Source organism: Euwallacea similis, chromosome 7 (assembly GCF_039881205.1).
Source record: "Euwallacea similis isolate ESF13 chromosome 7, ESF131.1, whole genome shotgun sequence".
NCBI classification, from domain to species: Eukaryota; Metazoa; Arthropoda; class Insecta; order Coleoptera; family Curculionidae; genus Euwallacea; species Euwallacea similis.
In genome coordinates, this window is record NC_089615.1 from 6,997,499 (window position 1) to 7,014,585 (window position 17,087).

Genomic DNA, 17,087 nt, shown 5'->3' on the forward strand with positions numbered 1-17,087 from the left:
TTTAAACTACAAAATTTTCACAATCAATCTTGTCTATCTAATCACTTTTTTAATGAAAAACGTTTGTAACATGAAAATTTTCTTATAGACATGTCTCAACTATTTTCAACTCCTTAATATTTAAATTCTGTTTGTTTACCACGTTATTTCACGTTTGTTCTTTATCTAGATCCTTAATGATTTCCTAGAAAAGCGGAGCAATAATAAAACAGTTGTAACAAGACCGTCAATCATGGTCTTACCTGCAACTAACTAAAAACCGCATGAACGCAACATGCGTAGGTAACGTTTACGGTACCGCTTTCCTACCAAATAGTCACTTAAGGTATTGTATCACTTAATACTTGTTCAGGATGGATCTTCAAACTGTTATAATAAATTATATAGACTTCCTTGGATATACAGGGTGAAAAAAAAACTAGCAACAACATATTTTTTAAGATAATAACTTGGTTTCAAAACATGTAACACATCGGGAGATTTATCTTTCTTATTCTCGGGCGAGAAAGTACATTTTCTTATATGCATTTGAGGGTGGAGAGCTATACTTTCTCGCATTAATACCAGAAAGAGGATTAAACGTAATTTTCTCGCAAAACTGACAGATACTTTCCCGCATTGATTACCTTAAAGTGACTGTGACGTTTGAATCCCATGATACAATAGTGTAAGGAAAAAATCAACAAATCTGTTGAAAAATATTGAAATATATCCGCTCCTATCGTATCATACACACTATTTTCAGCATGAGGTTTTCTTTGTTCCTGTCATTATTTTTATCAAAAGCTTCAATTAGATAATTATTTTGAATTGTATCATACCACATATTATATTTTATAGGGGCAATTGTAGACAAAAATAAAAACTTATATAACTTAAGTTGAAAATAGTGTGTATGAGAGTTTTACATAAGAGGTTTACATATAATAATTAACTTATTTCAACAGACACGTTAAATTTTGTAAATAAATATATTTCATGTATCAAAATATCAACACTATATTACAATAACTGCAAGAAATAACAACATAAAAATCACAATTTCGCATCAAAATCACAAGAATTGCAGTATACAAGGGTTCCTACCAAACAAAAAAAGAAAAATACTTGACTACTAAGTTATGCAAACAAGAGGTAGATAAACTATTGCTTATTCTAGCCCATTTACCAGATACACATTATTATTATTTTAGGACATTATTTCATATTTGAATTATTCTGTGAAAAAAAATGTTAGAATTATAGAAGAGCATAAAACCCTTTTAGTATATCGAAAATTTTATTTATGTATATTTATGAATAATGCATGTCTTGCCAAAAATCCGTCATAATATAAGAAACAACCAAAACAGACAAACAACGTAAAAATTCCTTAAAATGATTTAGATTTATTTCTTTCCATGGGTCGGGTCTATAATACTTCACAAAAGGCAAATTATGAATGTCTAGGTACCGGGTATTTCATAACAGAACGTTGTTACTTAAGGTAACATATACATATATAAACACACAAAGATTCATTCTAGTTTTGTCTTTAACATGCAAGATGTTAAACTTTTAGGTTTTTAAACCATTTTATTTCACAGCTCTGGCAGTTTGTGAAATATAAAGTTAAAATATTACACACGTACTTTTCATTGAAATTTACACTATGTTTACATATCCTTGTAAAAATGTATAAGATGTTACTTTTTCTGGAATCCGATGTATTACTTTGAAACGTATACTAAAGTTTTCAGGTTACTCGCAAAACTGTGATAGGAAAACACTCCCTCTTTAATATCACTTCATATTGCATGTTCCGAAATCTAACGGGTTTCCCAAAATTAGGTTGAATCATTTTAAGACTATATTCTGTTTCTAATATTGTAAAAAGTGCTTTTAAAAAATTGTTAATTAAGCGATTAAAGAGGTACGCTTCAAGTCGGTACCGTTTACAAAATAAGTGCAGTCCATTTACAATGTTTTTAAATCAACCCTATTCGCTAAATTTATTATTATTACTGTTCCCGATTACTGTTCCCTATACACTATGACAATCATACGCAATTAATTTCGGGTTATCTCTGGACGATAACAAGATTGTCAGACTACGTCAAATAAATTTAATTTAAAGTCCCTCATTTTTTATACCGACAAACATCAGTCTTTTTTGTAATTTTGTTTGTATTTTATTTTGGTAGTTTCTATGCTGATAAAAATTATGTTTTGATATATTATAAATCTACAAAATCTCAATTATTTGTCAACTTAAAAACTCATATCAATCTATAAGAATCCGGAGCGTAACATTTGCTCTTGACATATTGTCCTAATCATATGTTAAGTCTTTTGACTTTTCTAAATTAAGAGTTCTCTAAGGCATTGTCAGTCTTGCTGGTATTTATATGGACCAACTTTATTAGTTCTTACAGCTATATTTAAAAGGTTTTGTGTAAAATCATGAATAAATTTCTCTTGAGAAGCATTATACGGTTCAAAGAATCAATAATGTTTAACAATTAAATAGATTTTAGGTAACTATTACTCAGATTATAACTAACTATTAACAAACCGAACAATTTCCAGTTTTCTCCTAAATATTTCTGTTAAAATTCTGAATTCTGGAATTGTTAAATCTAAAATTTGACAATTACCCAATTACACAATTTTGCACCCATTTAAATCAGATCGTATCTCTAACGGTTTTCAAAATCACAATAGTAAGAGTCTAATAAGGAATATCCTGTACATATCTTATACAGTAGGCGCACTCTGTACAAGTCTCTAGTTCGAGTCTCAAAATATCCGAATATTCGAAAGCTGGTTTAGCTCCATTTTTTAAATTCAAATGACTTCTTTGTAAGCAAAACCTATTTTTTCAAAAGCCATCAAATTAAGAACTTAGTAACTATGAAATGGGGTCAAGGCTTGTTACTAGATTTTTGCACACCACACTTTATTTAAACAGTTTATGTTCATTTAGGATCAAACTATTAATGTTATATTTTCTTTAACATCAAGTTAGTTTCCACAGAAACCTAGAATCTGATCAATAGCTAGGTTTTATTTGGCTCCTATGGAAATTAGCCTACAGATAAGTTCATTTGCAGCACATTCAAAATTTAGATTTTACGAAATAGAAATCAGACTAGAAATCGCAGAGGTAATAACCATCAAAACTAACATCACGATAATAGTTCAGAATCAAGAGTCAACTGAGCATAACTAAGGCTAACCGTGTCTTCATTAGTACGTAAACCGCGAATTGCTCCAATCAGTGTTCGCATAAAACCCCAACCCACGAAATGATCCGCCGCAAATAATAATAAAAAACTCACGATTATCATAATCAGCACCAAGCCAATATACTCAAACAAGCCCCTACTCTCCTGCTCCTTCTCTATGCATTTTCTTGCGACTTCGGTTTCTTTAGATATAGAAGAAGAGTGTGGGTTTGACGCCATTTTGCACTCAAATCCATTGATATGGTGTTCAGCAAAGAAATTCCTACCCGGTGCTAATGTTACGTGATATGTTTTGAATATATCAATGTACGACTTCCACTCATCACAATCAACGTCCTTCAAATTGAGATCTATAAGGGTTTTGGAGGTGAAATTAGTTACTATACCACAAGCAATTGTGAATAGTTGTAAGTAATTATGGGATAAGTTCAAAACTTTCATATGTTTGAAACCAACATTAATTTCTTTGAAATCCATCACTACCATCTGGTTTGAAGATAAATCCAACTTCTCTAGTTCTGTGTTCTGTTTAAACGAAGAAAAAAAAAGCATGGCAACATCGTTATTATTAAGTTTTAGTTCCTTCAATCGGACGAGGTCATCGAATGATATATTATTGAGTGTTTTAAATCTATTGTGTGAAATGTTTAAAGTCTCTATCATAAATGTTTCGTCTGTGTGCGGAAAAGTTAACTGTGTTAAATTGTTGAACGAAATATCCAATGTTTTTAATGCTGCTAAAGAGGAAAAAGCCTCACTATAGACGTAAATAAGAGTATTCCCGCTAATATTCAGGGACTTCAAATTCGTCAGATTTTCAAAAACATTAGCTCCAATTTTAGCTAATTTATTCATGCTCAAATCTAAAACGCTTAAACAATACAATGAGGCGAATGCTTTGTCCTCTAAAGTTGTAATTGTCTTATTCCTCAAATCCAAACCAGTGATGAACTCGGAGGTGGACGTCACGAAGGCGTTCGATGGGACCTTACTGATGTTTTTAAAACTAAATTTAAGGCTGTTCCCCCTGTAATCCATAGTTGTCTTGTCGAAGGTTACTTTGTTTCTTTTCAAATCATAAAACGACTTAAAGGTCCTACTCTCGGCAGGATTGTATGAGGGGCAATAAAGCTGAGCAGTAACAGTCATGTACAAAGCTAGTGAAATAATGAAAATTATCCAATCCATCTGAAATAATAAAGAAATACGAATTAGAAATATTCAATAAAACGAATTTTAGTGTATTGGTTATTTTTATTTTGGAATTCCTCTAGTGGTATTAATGTTTATGAATAATTTTGTTTGAATATTTGCCTCCGTTTGTAGTGTTAGTTTAAAAAAAAGGCAAAGGCGTCATTTTAATAAACAGTGGGGTCCCTTACTCAAGTAACGCCCGATCATTTCCAGGCTAACGAGATACATTTAATTCATGGACATACTGAAAGACATAACAGTTGTGCACCTACGTACAATTTTTTAAAATTCCGAACAAAAATGGCGTCAGGTATCATCTAAATATATTCGGACGGCAACGTATTACTCAGCAAAAATCTCAACATGGTCACAGTTGCTGAGCATGGCGAATGTATTAACCTGGTATTACCTGCGATAGGTAAGAAAAGCCTAGCTAGGCTTTAGAAATTATAGATTGGTGACTGAATATGAATCGGTGAAATGTCATTTTTCCTGCTAATTGTCAATTTGTTTTACGGTTGTGCATATACCAGTTGCATGGTGAACTAAATGACCCTAACTAGAATCAAACTGGTGTGCTAATACCAGGATTTGTTTAAAGTAGTTGCAAATTTCCCTTTTTCTTTTAAGTAAAATTTGTTGATAAATAAAATAGGATACATAGCACACTGGTAAGTATTTTTTTATCAGTTCGCTATTTTTTACTCTCGACAGAAAGTAAACCCTTTTCACTTAGATATATAATTTACTATTTCTACTACCCTATTACAAAGTTCGGTTTGCCGTATATTTGATTGAAGTATGTAGGCGAATCCAGTTAAGTCAACGGATGTTTATTCTACTCATAAGATTAATCAGGTCAAACATAACCCGTGAGATATGAAAACTAACCAATGACTGCTCAGATTTTTATTGACCCGTCGTAAAAAAATTAACTGTACAACTCGAGAGGATTGATTATCCATATGACTCTCGGATAATTGAGCAAGGAACCGTATTTGAAATTTTAAAACCACCACGTTTCTAACATTGGACCAAAATATCGATGTAATAATATAGAAGTTATACCATTAACAAAATCGTAAATTTTCTTAATTGAAGGATTGCAAAACGTAGATTTTTCAAAAACACTCCGTATCCACGAAACCAAGACGACGATTACTTTAATGATATTGTTAACTGTCACTGTGTTATTGTCACTATTCCTTTTATACAAATGAAGTACAGTATTGCGAAAAGTCTATGTCTTTAAGTTCAATAATAATTGAGACTAAAGTCTCTCTAAATGTAAACTAACGACAACGGTTGCTATTTTAAACTACAACCCGGCGCGATATTCAGGAAAAAGAAGTAAAGTAGCCTCCATTGTTGAGGTTAACAATGCTATCATGGAACTGTCCAATGACAATTGCAAAATTAGTTGTAGATTTTAGCTAGAGGTTAATATTCTTGTCTATTTTCAAATTTGGTGCTAATTTGTGATCCAAAATAGCGATCATTGTCGTAATAATATACTATATCGAGTGACTGCAACTGGGATATTCTGGGCACCACGATTGTTTTGATTAATAGAACATTGGAGACAGTACTAAAACCACGAAGTTTTATTAGCAACTTAATTAGATTTGACATCTGGCTGGCAAATGCTTGGTTCCCAATTAACTCCCGACATAAGATAGTTAATAGCAAGCCCATATTAATAACAGCCATTTCAATGTTAAACTAAGTAATTGCAAATCAAAACAAAAGAACCGATATCAAGTGTGAGAGTAAGAGCGTATACAATAGACGTACAACAGAATACCTACTTCATTCATTAAATCCATAACGGAGTATTTCTTTTATTTTAACTTAAGTTATGATGTATTTCTTACCTTGAAAATAAACGTCTGCCAAGATGTGCAAAACATAAGAACCAACCACGAACAATAAATTATTGGGCTCTTAAGTGTGCTGTTACTAAGGTTTGGCAGCGTTCCATATACAGTTAAACCACAGTTAGACCTTCCTACCTAAAAACTATGTAATTCGTTTTTCAATACAAAATTCATAATTAAAATAGTATATATGTATAATATATAATTAAAATATCAATTCCATTACAGGTATAGAGGATTTTAAGGATTTTATTCTATAGATTTAAAGATATATCATCAAGGTTACATTACTCACAAATGACTGAAGTGAATATGACTTGTTACTTCTTTGAAACAAAACTTGCAAGAATACTGGTTGTCACTGTCCCTAGTAACTGCCATATTCCGTAGCAAAACCCATAAAACTATATCTACTCAAGCATGGAAATTTAATGATTCCTACTTACGTAAACGGCGAATGTCGAGACTACGCACAACGCACAGCGTCACCAGCCTAAATCACTTCAGAGTTCACCACACTATAGATTCACCGCTTATTCTGCTTTGGAATTAAAATAGAAGAACATTACTGTGACATCGAAGGTCATCTTAGATAAACAATCGTACTCAATTTAAGAAGCAATAGGAAAAGGCGTGGGATTGGGCGCCGAATTCATTATTCCGACCACCAGGTGACCTATGTCAAGGTCTGTTTTGGTAGTAATTATAAAAGTCTAAAGTGACAATTGGTAAATGTTGTATTCCGTAGTAATACTATTATAAAAGAAATGTAAGAAAATTAATTTAGTAAAACATTCAATAACTCAGGTAACAAATTTAAAACTTTACTCACAGGACTTAGGTAAAAATCTAATTTTCTCACTGCACTTGATTTGCACTTTTGTTGTTCTATATACAAGATGTCCCACCGGGAACCATCATTAAACGTTTTGGGAAAACTATGAATATCAAAGTTACGAAAATTTAGTAGTTTGGTAAGAACCTTAGAGCGACTTCATCTACAATAATTTCTATGACGTTGCACTTCCGGTTGCACCGGAAGTCGATGCTTTCTTATTTAAACGAAACACTATATATTATTGCATTTCTGGATCCTACGTTCAATTTTAATACAAGTTTATTCATATGTTGGCTTTCTAAGAATTAATAGTTTTCAAGATATTTGCAATCGAATGTTGAAAGTGACAGATGCAGATGTTTGCAGAATTGCAAATTGTTAACAAATGGAAAGTTATTTTGTAACTCTTTTTTGACACAATACTGTAGAAGGTAGAAGGATATTTTAGTGTGCGCCCAAGCTTTGCCTAATATTTCTTATACAGGGTTATTCACCCAACCCGTTCGTTAGAAGTTTACTAGGATCTAAAAGTGATACGAATTTGAAAATTTGGAGTTAAGTTAAGTTCGACATATACTATTTTTTTTAAATATTTTCAATTTGCCGTCACTTCCGGTTTAACCGGAAATAGCCGTAACTTGCTTATTTCAAATGGAACCCTCAGTATATTATTTTATTTTTAAATTCTACATAATATTTTAGGTAAATTTTCTGTATAATGTTCTATACTTAGTTCTTACCGTTTTTGAGATATTTGACCTTGAATTAAAAACATGCCTCTGTAATGACCAATTTTAAAATTGCATATCTCTGTAGTTATTAAAGACATAATATCCATATTTTTCAGAATGTCAATACATAGTCTTAGGTTCACTCTTTCACTATTTACATGGCTTAGTATTATACAGGGTGTCCAAAATTCAGCTCCTGACATTTACATTTTTGAAGTTGCAAAAGTCGTTTTTTTTTAATGAGACACCCTATAATTTTAAGCAGTACCAAGTAGAAAATGTAATTCTCTCGGTGGCTGTTAGTAGCCATGTGAAAAAATACACAAACGCTGATATTCTCAATTTTGATTCAAAGTTTCACTTTAATTGTGCTACTAACAGCCACCGAAAAACAAAAACGTACAACGCAAGTAATATCTGTTATTATTTTTTTTCCATGGCTAACTACGCGAAGAATAAAAATTTACCAGAATGAATGTACTATTAGTTTCACATAAACTTAATTATCTCGAAAATGGTTTGGAATAGGTATAGGTAACCCTAATACAGTTCGATAGAGAATTACATTTTCTACTTGGTACTGCTTAAAGTTATAGGGTGTCCCATTAAAAAAAAACGACTTTTGCAACTTCAAAAATGTAAATGTCAGGAGCTGAATTTTGGACACCCTGTATAATACTAAGCCATGTAAATAGTGAAAGAGTGAACCTAAGACTATGTATTGACATTCTGAAAAATATGGATATTATGTTTTTAATAACTACAGAGATATGCAATTTTAAAATTGGTCATTACAGAGGCATGTTTTTAATTCAAGGTCAAATATCTCAAAAACGGTAAGAATTAAGTATAGAACATTATACAGAAAATTTACCTAAAATATTATGTAGAATCTAAAAATAAAATAATATACTGAGGGTTCCATTTGAAATAAGCAAGTTACGGCTATTTCCGGTTAAACCGGAAGTGACGGCAAGTTGAAAATATAAAAAAAAAAAGTATATGTCGAACTTAACTTAACTCCAAATTTTCAAATTCGTATCACTTTTAGATCCTAGTAAACTTCTAATGAACGGGTTGGGTGAATAACCCTGTATATTCTCTTTTATGGGTGTTCACAAAAATAAAGCCAATTTGGACATCAAAAAATGGTCAAAACACGTTCAAGTTGGCTTTGTTTTTGTGGATACCCTATAGAAAATATTAGACAAAGCTTCACAGTATACTAAAATATGAACCTTTTACAGTATTGTGGCAAAAAAGAATTACAAAATAACTTTCCATTTGTTAACAATTTGCAATTCTGCAGATATCTGCATCTGTCACATTCAACATTCGATTACACATATCTTGAAAATTATTAATTCTTAGAAAGTCAACTTATGAATAAATCTATATTAAAACAGGACATAGGATCCAAAAATACAATTATATATAGAATGTTCCGTTTAAAATAAACAAGCAAGCATCAAATTCGGATACAACCGAAAGTGTGACATTATTGAAAATATTGTAGATAAGGTCGCCGCAAGGCTCTTACCAAACCATTAAATTTTTCAACTTTGCTATTTATATTTTTCCCAAAACTTCTAATGGCGGTTCCCGGTGAGATATCTTGTATAGTATGTATGTGCAAGAAATAAAAGAAAAATTAGGCCTTAATAATTTAATCTCATATTAATGAACGACATTATATGAACCCATATTAAAATGCTTAGCTTAAAATCAAATAGGTTAGAATAAAAACTTAAAGGCAATTAAGTAGATGTGACTTACCAAAGATTTAAGGCATTCACATTTATACAAGGTATTTGATGTTTTGAAGCTGTTTGCACTCACCATGCCATCTCCCTATAATAGAGAAAAGAATCAGTTTGTCGATCCATAAGAGTCATTGTAGTAGTCATTGTTCCCATAAAAAATAAAAATTTAACTAACACATAGAATTTAGTTCAATGTTTCTATAGAAATTAGCTTATAGAACACTTGAACATTTCCAAAGTTTAGCCGGAACATCTAATTCTTATTACTCTGAATTGATCTTGGCATTGATTAGCAGCGGCACTTCAATAACATGAGACATATGCCTGAATTGATGACGTTATGATTTTATTCAGTATGCCTTTTAGGGAACTTAATGGTGCGTCATTTCTCGTTATAAAAAGAGATTTTTTAGAGAATAAATGCGTGTTCTTATATAAAAAAAATATTCATAAACACAGAAAAGTGTTATTTAAAAATAACAAGTTCACGTGACGCCTTCACGGCTAATCGTATGCCAATCGAATTTGGAGGAATTTTTAACCTTCAATTTCATTATAGATCATATGGCAACCTGAAAAGTGAATTTGGACATAACTTACATATTTTCTTAAGCAGCATAAATAATATTCACAGCATCTAAGTTCTGAAAATTTTTGTTGCTACCAGGATTCCCCTTGTTAACAAAATTGGATTATAGGTAAATAGGTGTTATAAAGATCGTTAGTTCAAAACTGATGCTCTTTAAATGTATTGACATTAAAGTGGGTATTAAAGCATATCTCGATTAAAAAATATGCAGCACATAAGGGTGAAAAATTTTACATTTTTTCTCCATACAGTTTTATTAGATCTGCAAATAGAAATCACAGCTTAACACTATAATACAACCATAAAGTAGGACCACAATAATACCTCCGACTGCAGATTTAAGTTAAATATGGACGAGTAAGTGTGAGGTGGAAAATTGGTGCCAAAACCAAACTCCGACATGTTTTTTGTTGCACTCAAACACTAAGAAGCAAAAACAGTACCGATATATAGTATCACATCGAAATCAAGATTTATAAGAAAAATGCGTTTTCTCTTTAAAATATTACATTACATTACATAAACAAAAACACCAGACTGAAAGCTTCCGCATTATAGCAGCCACATAAACAAACACAGACCATTGCTATTGGAGCAACTAATCGCGATAACTACAGCCTGCCAAATCGCGCCGATAACTAATCCAAAATAACAAACAATAGAATATACAACATATTACGATATAAAAATGTAAATAAATCGCCGTTAAAAGAATTTAATAAAAATAACATTGGCGGGTTTCTGCCGTCATCACTCGGTCACGAATATTATTGAAACAATTTATTATTTCATTGTTATTTTAGGTTTAGTCGGTTTTAGATGAACTAGTCCAAGAGCATGTGATATTCACACTTAAGTTACGGTCTCAATTGAGCCTGAAGAGCTGAACTTGGACCCTGAGTTTTTACTCCTCATATTTGACTAACCCTATACCTGAACTAACCTAAACTAATCTGTAAACGAGAGATTAAAAAAACATAGTTTCTCTATAATTGTTAATGATTTATTTTGTATCACATTTAGAAATATTACTAACAATACCAAGGCTTTTATGGATAAGTTAACAGATTAATAAATAGCAAATTTTATGGCTTCTATGAATCACAGATATGGGTAGTCTTTATTGATTCGAAAGTCATATAGCCTCATCCTCTTAGTAATAAGAATGTGTTTTTTAAGATTTAAACCTGCATTATTGCATTAAAAAATATATATATACAGGGTATTTCAAATTCGACCCTCACCATTGGGATCTCGGAAACTAGAGGAGATACGAAAAAGTTTAAATGGGGGCAAAGTTGCGCAATCTAGTGCTTGATCGAATACCGTTTTCAAAATTTTAATTTTCCGAGTACTTCCGGAGATATCCGAGAAAAACTAAAAATTGGAGAATCCATTTTTATTTTTTTTTAGCGTTATTTGACAAGAAAGGTTAAATCCGTAAGCACATTTTCATTGTCACTTTTTCTCAGCTACACAATGACATATTCAAATTTGCGATCCGACGTTTCGTCTTTCGGCTACCATCATCAACTTTATTTTTTCTTATGGGCGCCATATTGGATTTTTCGACAAAAAAATAGTGCGTTTCATTCTGAATTCATTGATATAGAATTTCTTATAATTTACTTTTTTAAAAGCCGAAATATTTAAATAAAAAGAAATATTACATAGTTGGCCTTGACTCCATCGAAAGACTTTCTTTTGTTCGCACTATATGACAGAACTTTTCAAACGAATTTAGAGCGTGTGCAGATTTCCAATGAAAATGAGTTTCCGAAGTGAAGAAAAACGAGATATGTTAAGACTTTATTACAAATTTGATAGGAACAGTACGAAAACAGCTCAAATGTATTTTGAGTTATATCCGGAAAGACAACAGCCGCATAGAACATTATTTAAAACTTTGGACGGACATTTAGCTGAGTTTGGTGCTTTTGAAAAACCTAAGATGAAGTATGGAAGCAGAATGAAAGAAGATACTAGAAATAACCTACTGGCAGAGACAAAACTAAATTATTATTAAGTGATACAACAAGTGCTCAAATTGACGACTTTTTTGTGGGGCACTTTGAAAAATAGAATATATGAGAATCGAGATTATAACACAATAGAAGAACTTAGAGAAAACATCATTACACAATGTAGAGTAATCAGAAGGAGAAATATTATTAGGGCTGTCACTAATTTAAATAGACGTGTTCGTTTATGTATGCAGGAGGAAGGTCGTCAATCTGAACACTTGTTGTATCATTTAATAATAATTTAGTTTTGTCTCTGCCAGTAGGTTATTTCTAGTATCTTCTTTCATTCTGCTTCCATACTTCATCTTAGGTTTTTCAAAAGCACCAAACTCAGCTAAATGTCCGTCCAAAGTTTTAAATAATGTTCTATGCGGCTGTTGTCTTTCCGGATATAACTCAAAATACATTTGAGCTGTTTTCGTACTGTTCCTATCAAATTTGTAATAAAGTCTTAACATATCTCGTTTTTCTTCACTTCGGAAACTCATTTTCATTGGAAATCTGCACACGCTCTAAATTCGTTTGAAAAGTTCTGTCATATAGTGCGAACAAAAGAAAGTCTTTCGATGGAGTCAAGGCCAACTATGTAATATTTCTTTTTATTTAAATATTTCGGCTTTTAAAAAAGTAAATTATAAGAAATTCTATATCAATGAATTCAGAATGAAACGCACTATTTTTTTGTCGAAAAATCCAATATGGCGCCCATAAGAAAAAATAAAGTTGATGATGGTAGCCGAAAGACGAAACGTCGGATCGCAAATTTGAATATGTCATTGTGTAGCTGAGAAAAAGTGACAATGAAAATGTGCTTACGGATTTAACCTTTCTTGTCAAATAACGCTAAAAAAAAATAAAAATGGATTCTCCAATTTTTAGTTTTTCTCGGATATCTCCGGAAGTACTCGGAAAATTAAAATTTTGAAAACGGTATTCGATCAAGCACTAGATTGCGCAACTTTGCCCCCATTTAAACTTTTTCGTATCTCCTCTAGTTTCCGAGATCCCAATGGTGAGGGTCGAATTTGAAATACCCTGTATACAGGGTGATTCACAACTTATCTATAAAATTTTAGGAGTAGGTGTGTTATGAAAAACTAAGTCGATTTTGTAAAAAAATTTTTGGAAAATTCTTATAATTTCCGCGGAAAAAATTGTTAAAGTTTAACCATTGTTTAACTGGACGACTGTAATATTTACGTTTTTCTGCAGAATCCCTTTTAGGTTCATCAACCTTACGTATAACTTATAATTAGGTCTCCCACGTGTCAATGGTTGGGAGCTGAAAACATGGGTGATCCAACTTAAAGGTAACAATTTATGATGCCAAAATTTGTTACACATGTAAGCTCGCTTCTTTTATTTCGGGTGAAACAAAAGTACCCTAGATTAAAGTCCTACTACAAAAAGTGAACCAGCTTGAATAGTATACAAGATGTAACAAATTCCAGTTTATGTATGGAGATACAAAGTCGGTTAAATGAAGGCAAAGTTGTGTACTTTGGCGCTCAATAATAATACATTTGTGAATTTTTTAAAATTCGAGTACTTTGGGAAATATCCAATGAAAACCAAAAATTTGGATTTTTGTTTTTTTTCAAAATCTTTAAAATTATTATTTGGACAAAGCTGATAATGAAACATTAGGACAATTTTTGTCTGGCTTTCTGCTGATGGGATCGATATTTTTACTTGATGATTGGTTTTTGAAATCTCATGAACTGCTTTAGATTTTCTCACGGGCGCCACCTTGGATTTTTACAAAATTGGAATCTACATGAAATTTCCTTTAAAATGATGTATTATGTTTCAATATTTTAGCAGATTTTATATGAATAAAAGTAAAAAAACCTTTTCCACGTAAGAAGCCTTGATTTGCTTTGCCATGTCAAGTCAACAAAAGTCAGATCGTATTTTCTTAATTTATTTGTTACTCAATCCGCTAATTTTATTAAGCAATGAAATTTTCAAATAAAGAAAAGGCTGATTTAATTAAAATATTTTTTTTGTCAACGAAACACGTTTCGTGCATCAGATATGCATCTTCAACACTATCACAAGAGAAGACAACCACATTTAACAAAGCCTTTAATGAGCACTTTCAAAATATGCAAAAACTTATCAAGGCCCGCATTTAAAAAAATAATGTTGGGATCATTATTTCAAAAACTAGGCCCACTATAAAATTTAGAAAGTCACACACATCAAGAGACTAGAAAATTGTAAAACTTTTATATGAAACATTTTTTTGAAAAATCTTTAATTTTTGATCTATTTTGAAAATTCAATTGTGGCATTCTTCAAATTTTTCCTAATATCTTGAAAAATAAGAATAACTTAGCAACATTGTTTCTGAGTATTGACTAAGCCCCAAGTTTGACATAATTTCTCTAATTTAACCAACCTCGTATCTTTTGTGGTTTCCAAGACACCAATGGTGAGCATCAAAATTTTCACCACCCTATATAATTTGTTGACAGTTTTGACTGTTTTTTTAAAGGACCTTGAATTCCTTGTTCAATGTTCAACATCCTACTGTAAAGTTTTATTTTTTATTATTAATTCGATATTAAGCTTTTTCTTCTGCTTTGGTGGAAAGTTCACTAACTTGCATATCTCATATTATACTAGGATACTAGGATAACATACAATCAGATATTTAAATATAATTGCTGTAAGAAAATGTTAACATGTTGACTCTTCAGTATAAATACAGTATCTCACATATAACAATGCATGACAGAGGGTATATGACATTTCCTAACCTCTGCACTTCTAAATCTCCACCTTTTAAGTAATTTCAGCACCTATCAATACACACTAGATGTGAGTAAGATTTTTCAAAAAGTGTAGTTTTTGAAAAAAATTTAATTCAAGGTGCTAATGCCGTTTATTAGATATTGTGATAAAATTGTCTTCTTTAAATTTTCAAACATCATGAAGACATATTTAGGACCACAAAGTGATGAGACTTTCAATATAGAAAGCCATCATGACAGGTTTAGTAATTTCTTTTGTTGCCTTACTTTTTTGTTTCTCTTTTTTTTATATACATGCATTTTCAGATACTTGCAGTGCCAATCAATTATTCTATGTAAAAAAAATGAAAAAATGAATTCCAAATTTAAAAAAGATTTAAAAAAATGTATACCAATCATTTTGGGTCTGAACAGTTTGAGTCTGTTACTGTATAAATTCTTGATTAAACGAGTTGGTACTTAACAATCAATAAAATGTAGCTTTCACCATAGGTCTGTTTTTAGCTCTCTAGTGTACATCAAGAAATAAGATGGTTTGTTCATGTAAAAAGTACTAATTCGATGTGTTAGACCCCAAGGATTAATAAACTATAATATTTCCATACCTCTGTTTCCAGATCTTCAGTATAAATTGAGGAATAAGTCTGTGGAGGAAAATTAGTCCCACTTTCCGTCATATCTACACACTTTTTATTCATAAATAAGTCATTTTTTAAACGTTCTAATTCTTGTAGTTTTGTAGTGAAACCAAAAGGACAACCAAATTGTGTAAATTTAAATGAAATAAGTATACACTTAAAAGTAAATTTTAAAAAATATTGATGCACTGGATTTATTTCTAATTCTCAAAATCAGAAAAGCATAATTATCGAATCACACAACAAACCTCAACCAAGTGCACTACAAACTCAAAAAGTCACAATGAAATTTCCAAACTTACTTGGAATAACAATAATAAATATAAACAATAAGACAGGAAAAATATGACAAGCCAATATTATGACATATCGAATTTGACATTTTGCACCACAGGCTTACATTTGGCCTTTTCAAAGATTGACTGACAAGTGGCAGTCATTTCTGCTCAGGGTTCTACATATTAACAAATAAACCTTTTAGATTAAAGTTTCGAAGTAATAGAATTGAAACTGCTGTGGCAGGGCTATATGTTGATGACTGAATTTTTTTTTGTTCTTAAATGGTACTTTTCTCAGTGAATTCTTTGTTGATAATTTAAATGTTTACATTACATTCATCATGGTTGATAGTTACACCAAGGTTATGAAAGACAGTATTATGACCCGAATGTCAAGTTTAAGTATTTCGAATTTTTATTATATAGTGAGCATGAAAAACACTTGGTTACCTAGGTTTGAAGGAAATATAAAAAGAAACTAAACACTAACAAAAAACACTTACAGAAATCACCAAGACAGAAAATAAAATGTTAAAAAGAAATAGGTTAAATTAAATGCAATAATTAAATCCCAATTACTTACATTAAATCATGCTCCATCCAGGTATGCTGCTTGATGATCGTGCGGCTTCGGAGATTCGAATGTAAACGACCCGATATTCCCGGTAATGCCAAGTAAAGTCAGATTTTAAAAGGGTAATTTTTACCTATTTTTCACCGAGCACAATCTCGTATGAACACTCATTACGTTTCTGTTTAATTCAATTTTTACTCCGCGCAAACTTTTCCAAATTTTATCCACATTTTCAGTCGAAGTTTGATATTTTTTTTGCGATCGAAACTGAAAAAACGTGGAGACGCCATAATACTGATAACCGACCGTTATTGTTTTGTTTCAAATGCCTTCTGTGACAAAAAGGGCCCCTTTTGTATCACGACGAAACAATGAATTTTTGTAAAATCACGTGTTCGATTTGTTTGTACCGAATTTAGTCAAGTTATGTTTGCATTTTCATATTCAAATGTGGGTATAAGATTCCATAATAAATAAAACTTAATAAAATCAATTTTAAAACGAGTAGTTTATAAACTGCTTGTCGACCCATACGAGTCGGTATGCTTTTTAAGCCACTTTCAAAGTGTCATAATTTTAAAACTTATAAAGGAAA

General features: G+C 31.3%; 1 protein-coding gene across 8 annotated transcripts in view; it reads right to left on the reverse strand.

Moving 5' to 3' along the window:
- IP3K1 (inositol-trisphosphate 3-kinase-like protein) overlaps positions 1-15,935 on the reverse strand; it is a 69,281-nt gene extending 53,346 nt beyond the window's left edge. The window contains exons 1-5 of one of the 8 annotated variants that reach the window (XM_066392130.1): positions 15,608-15,935; positions 9,644-9,718; positions 6,745-6,836; positions 6,296-6,440; positions 2,640-4,415 (exon numbers count right to left, since the gene is read on the reverse strand). In XM_066392130.1, coding sequence (XP_066248227.1) covers positions 3,168-4,415; positions 6,296-6,331 — 1,284 coding nt within the window. In that variant the 5' untranslated portion in view covers positions 6,332-6,440; positions 6,745-6,836; positions 9,644-9,718; positions 15,608-15,935 and the 3' untranslated portion in view covers positions 2,640-3,167. Of the gene's footprint in view, positions 1-1,083; positions 4,416-6,295; positions 6,441-6,740; positions 6,837-9,643; positions 9,719-10,543; positions 11,005-15,607 lie in introns of those variants that run through there. The other 7 variants (XM_066392131.1, XM_066392132.1, XM_066392134.1 and 4 more) reach the window with 7 other exon arrangements.
- Positions 15,936-17,087: the final 1,152 nt, after the last annotated feature.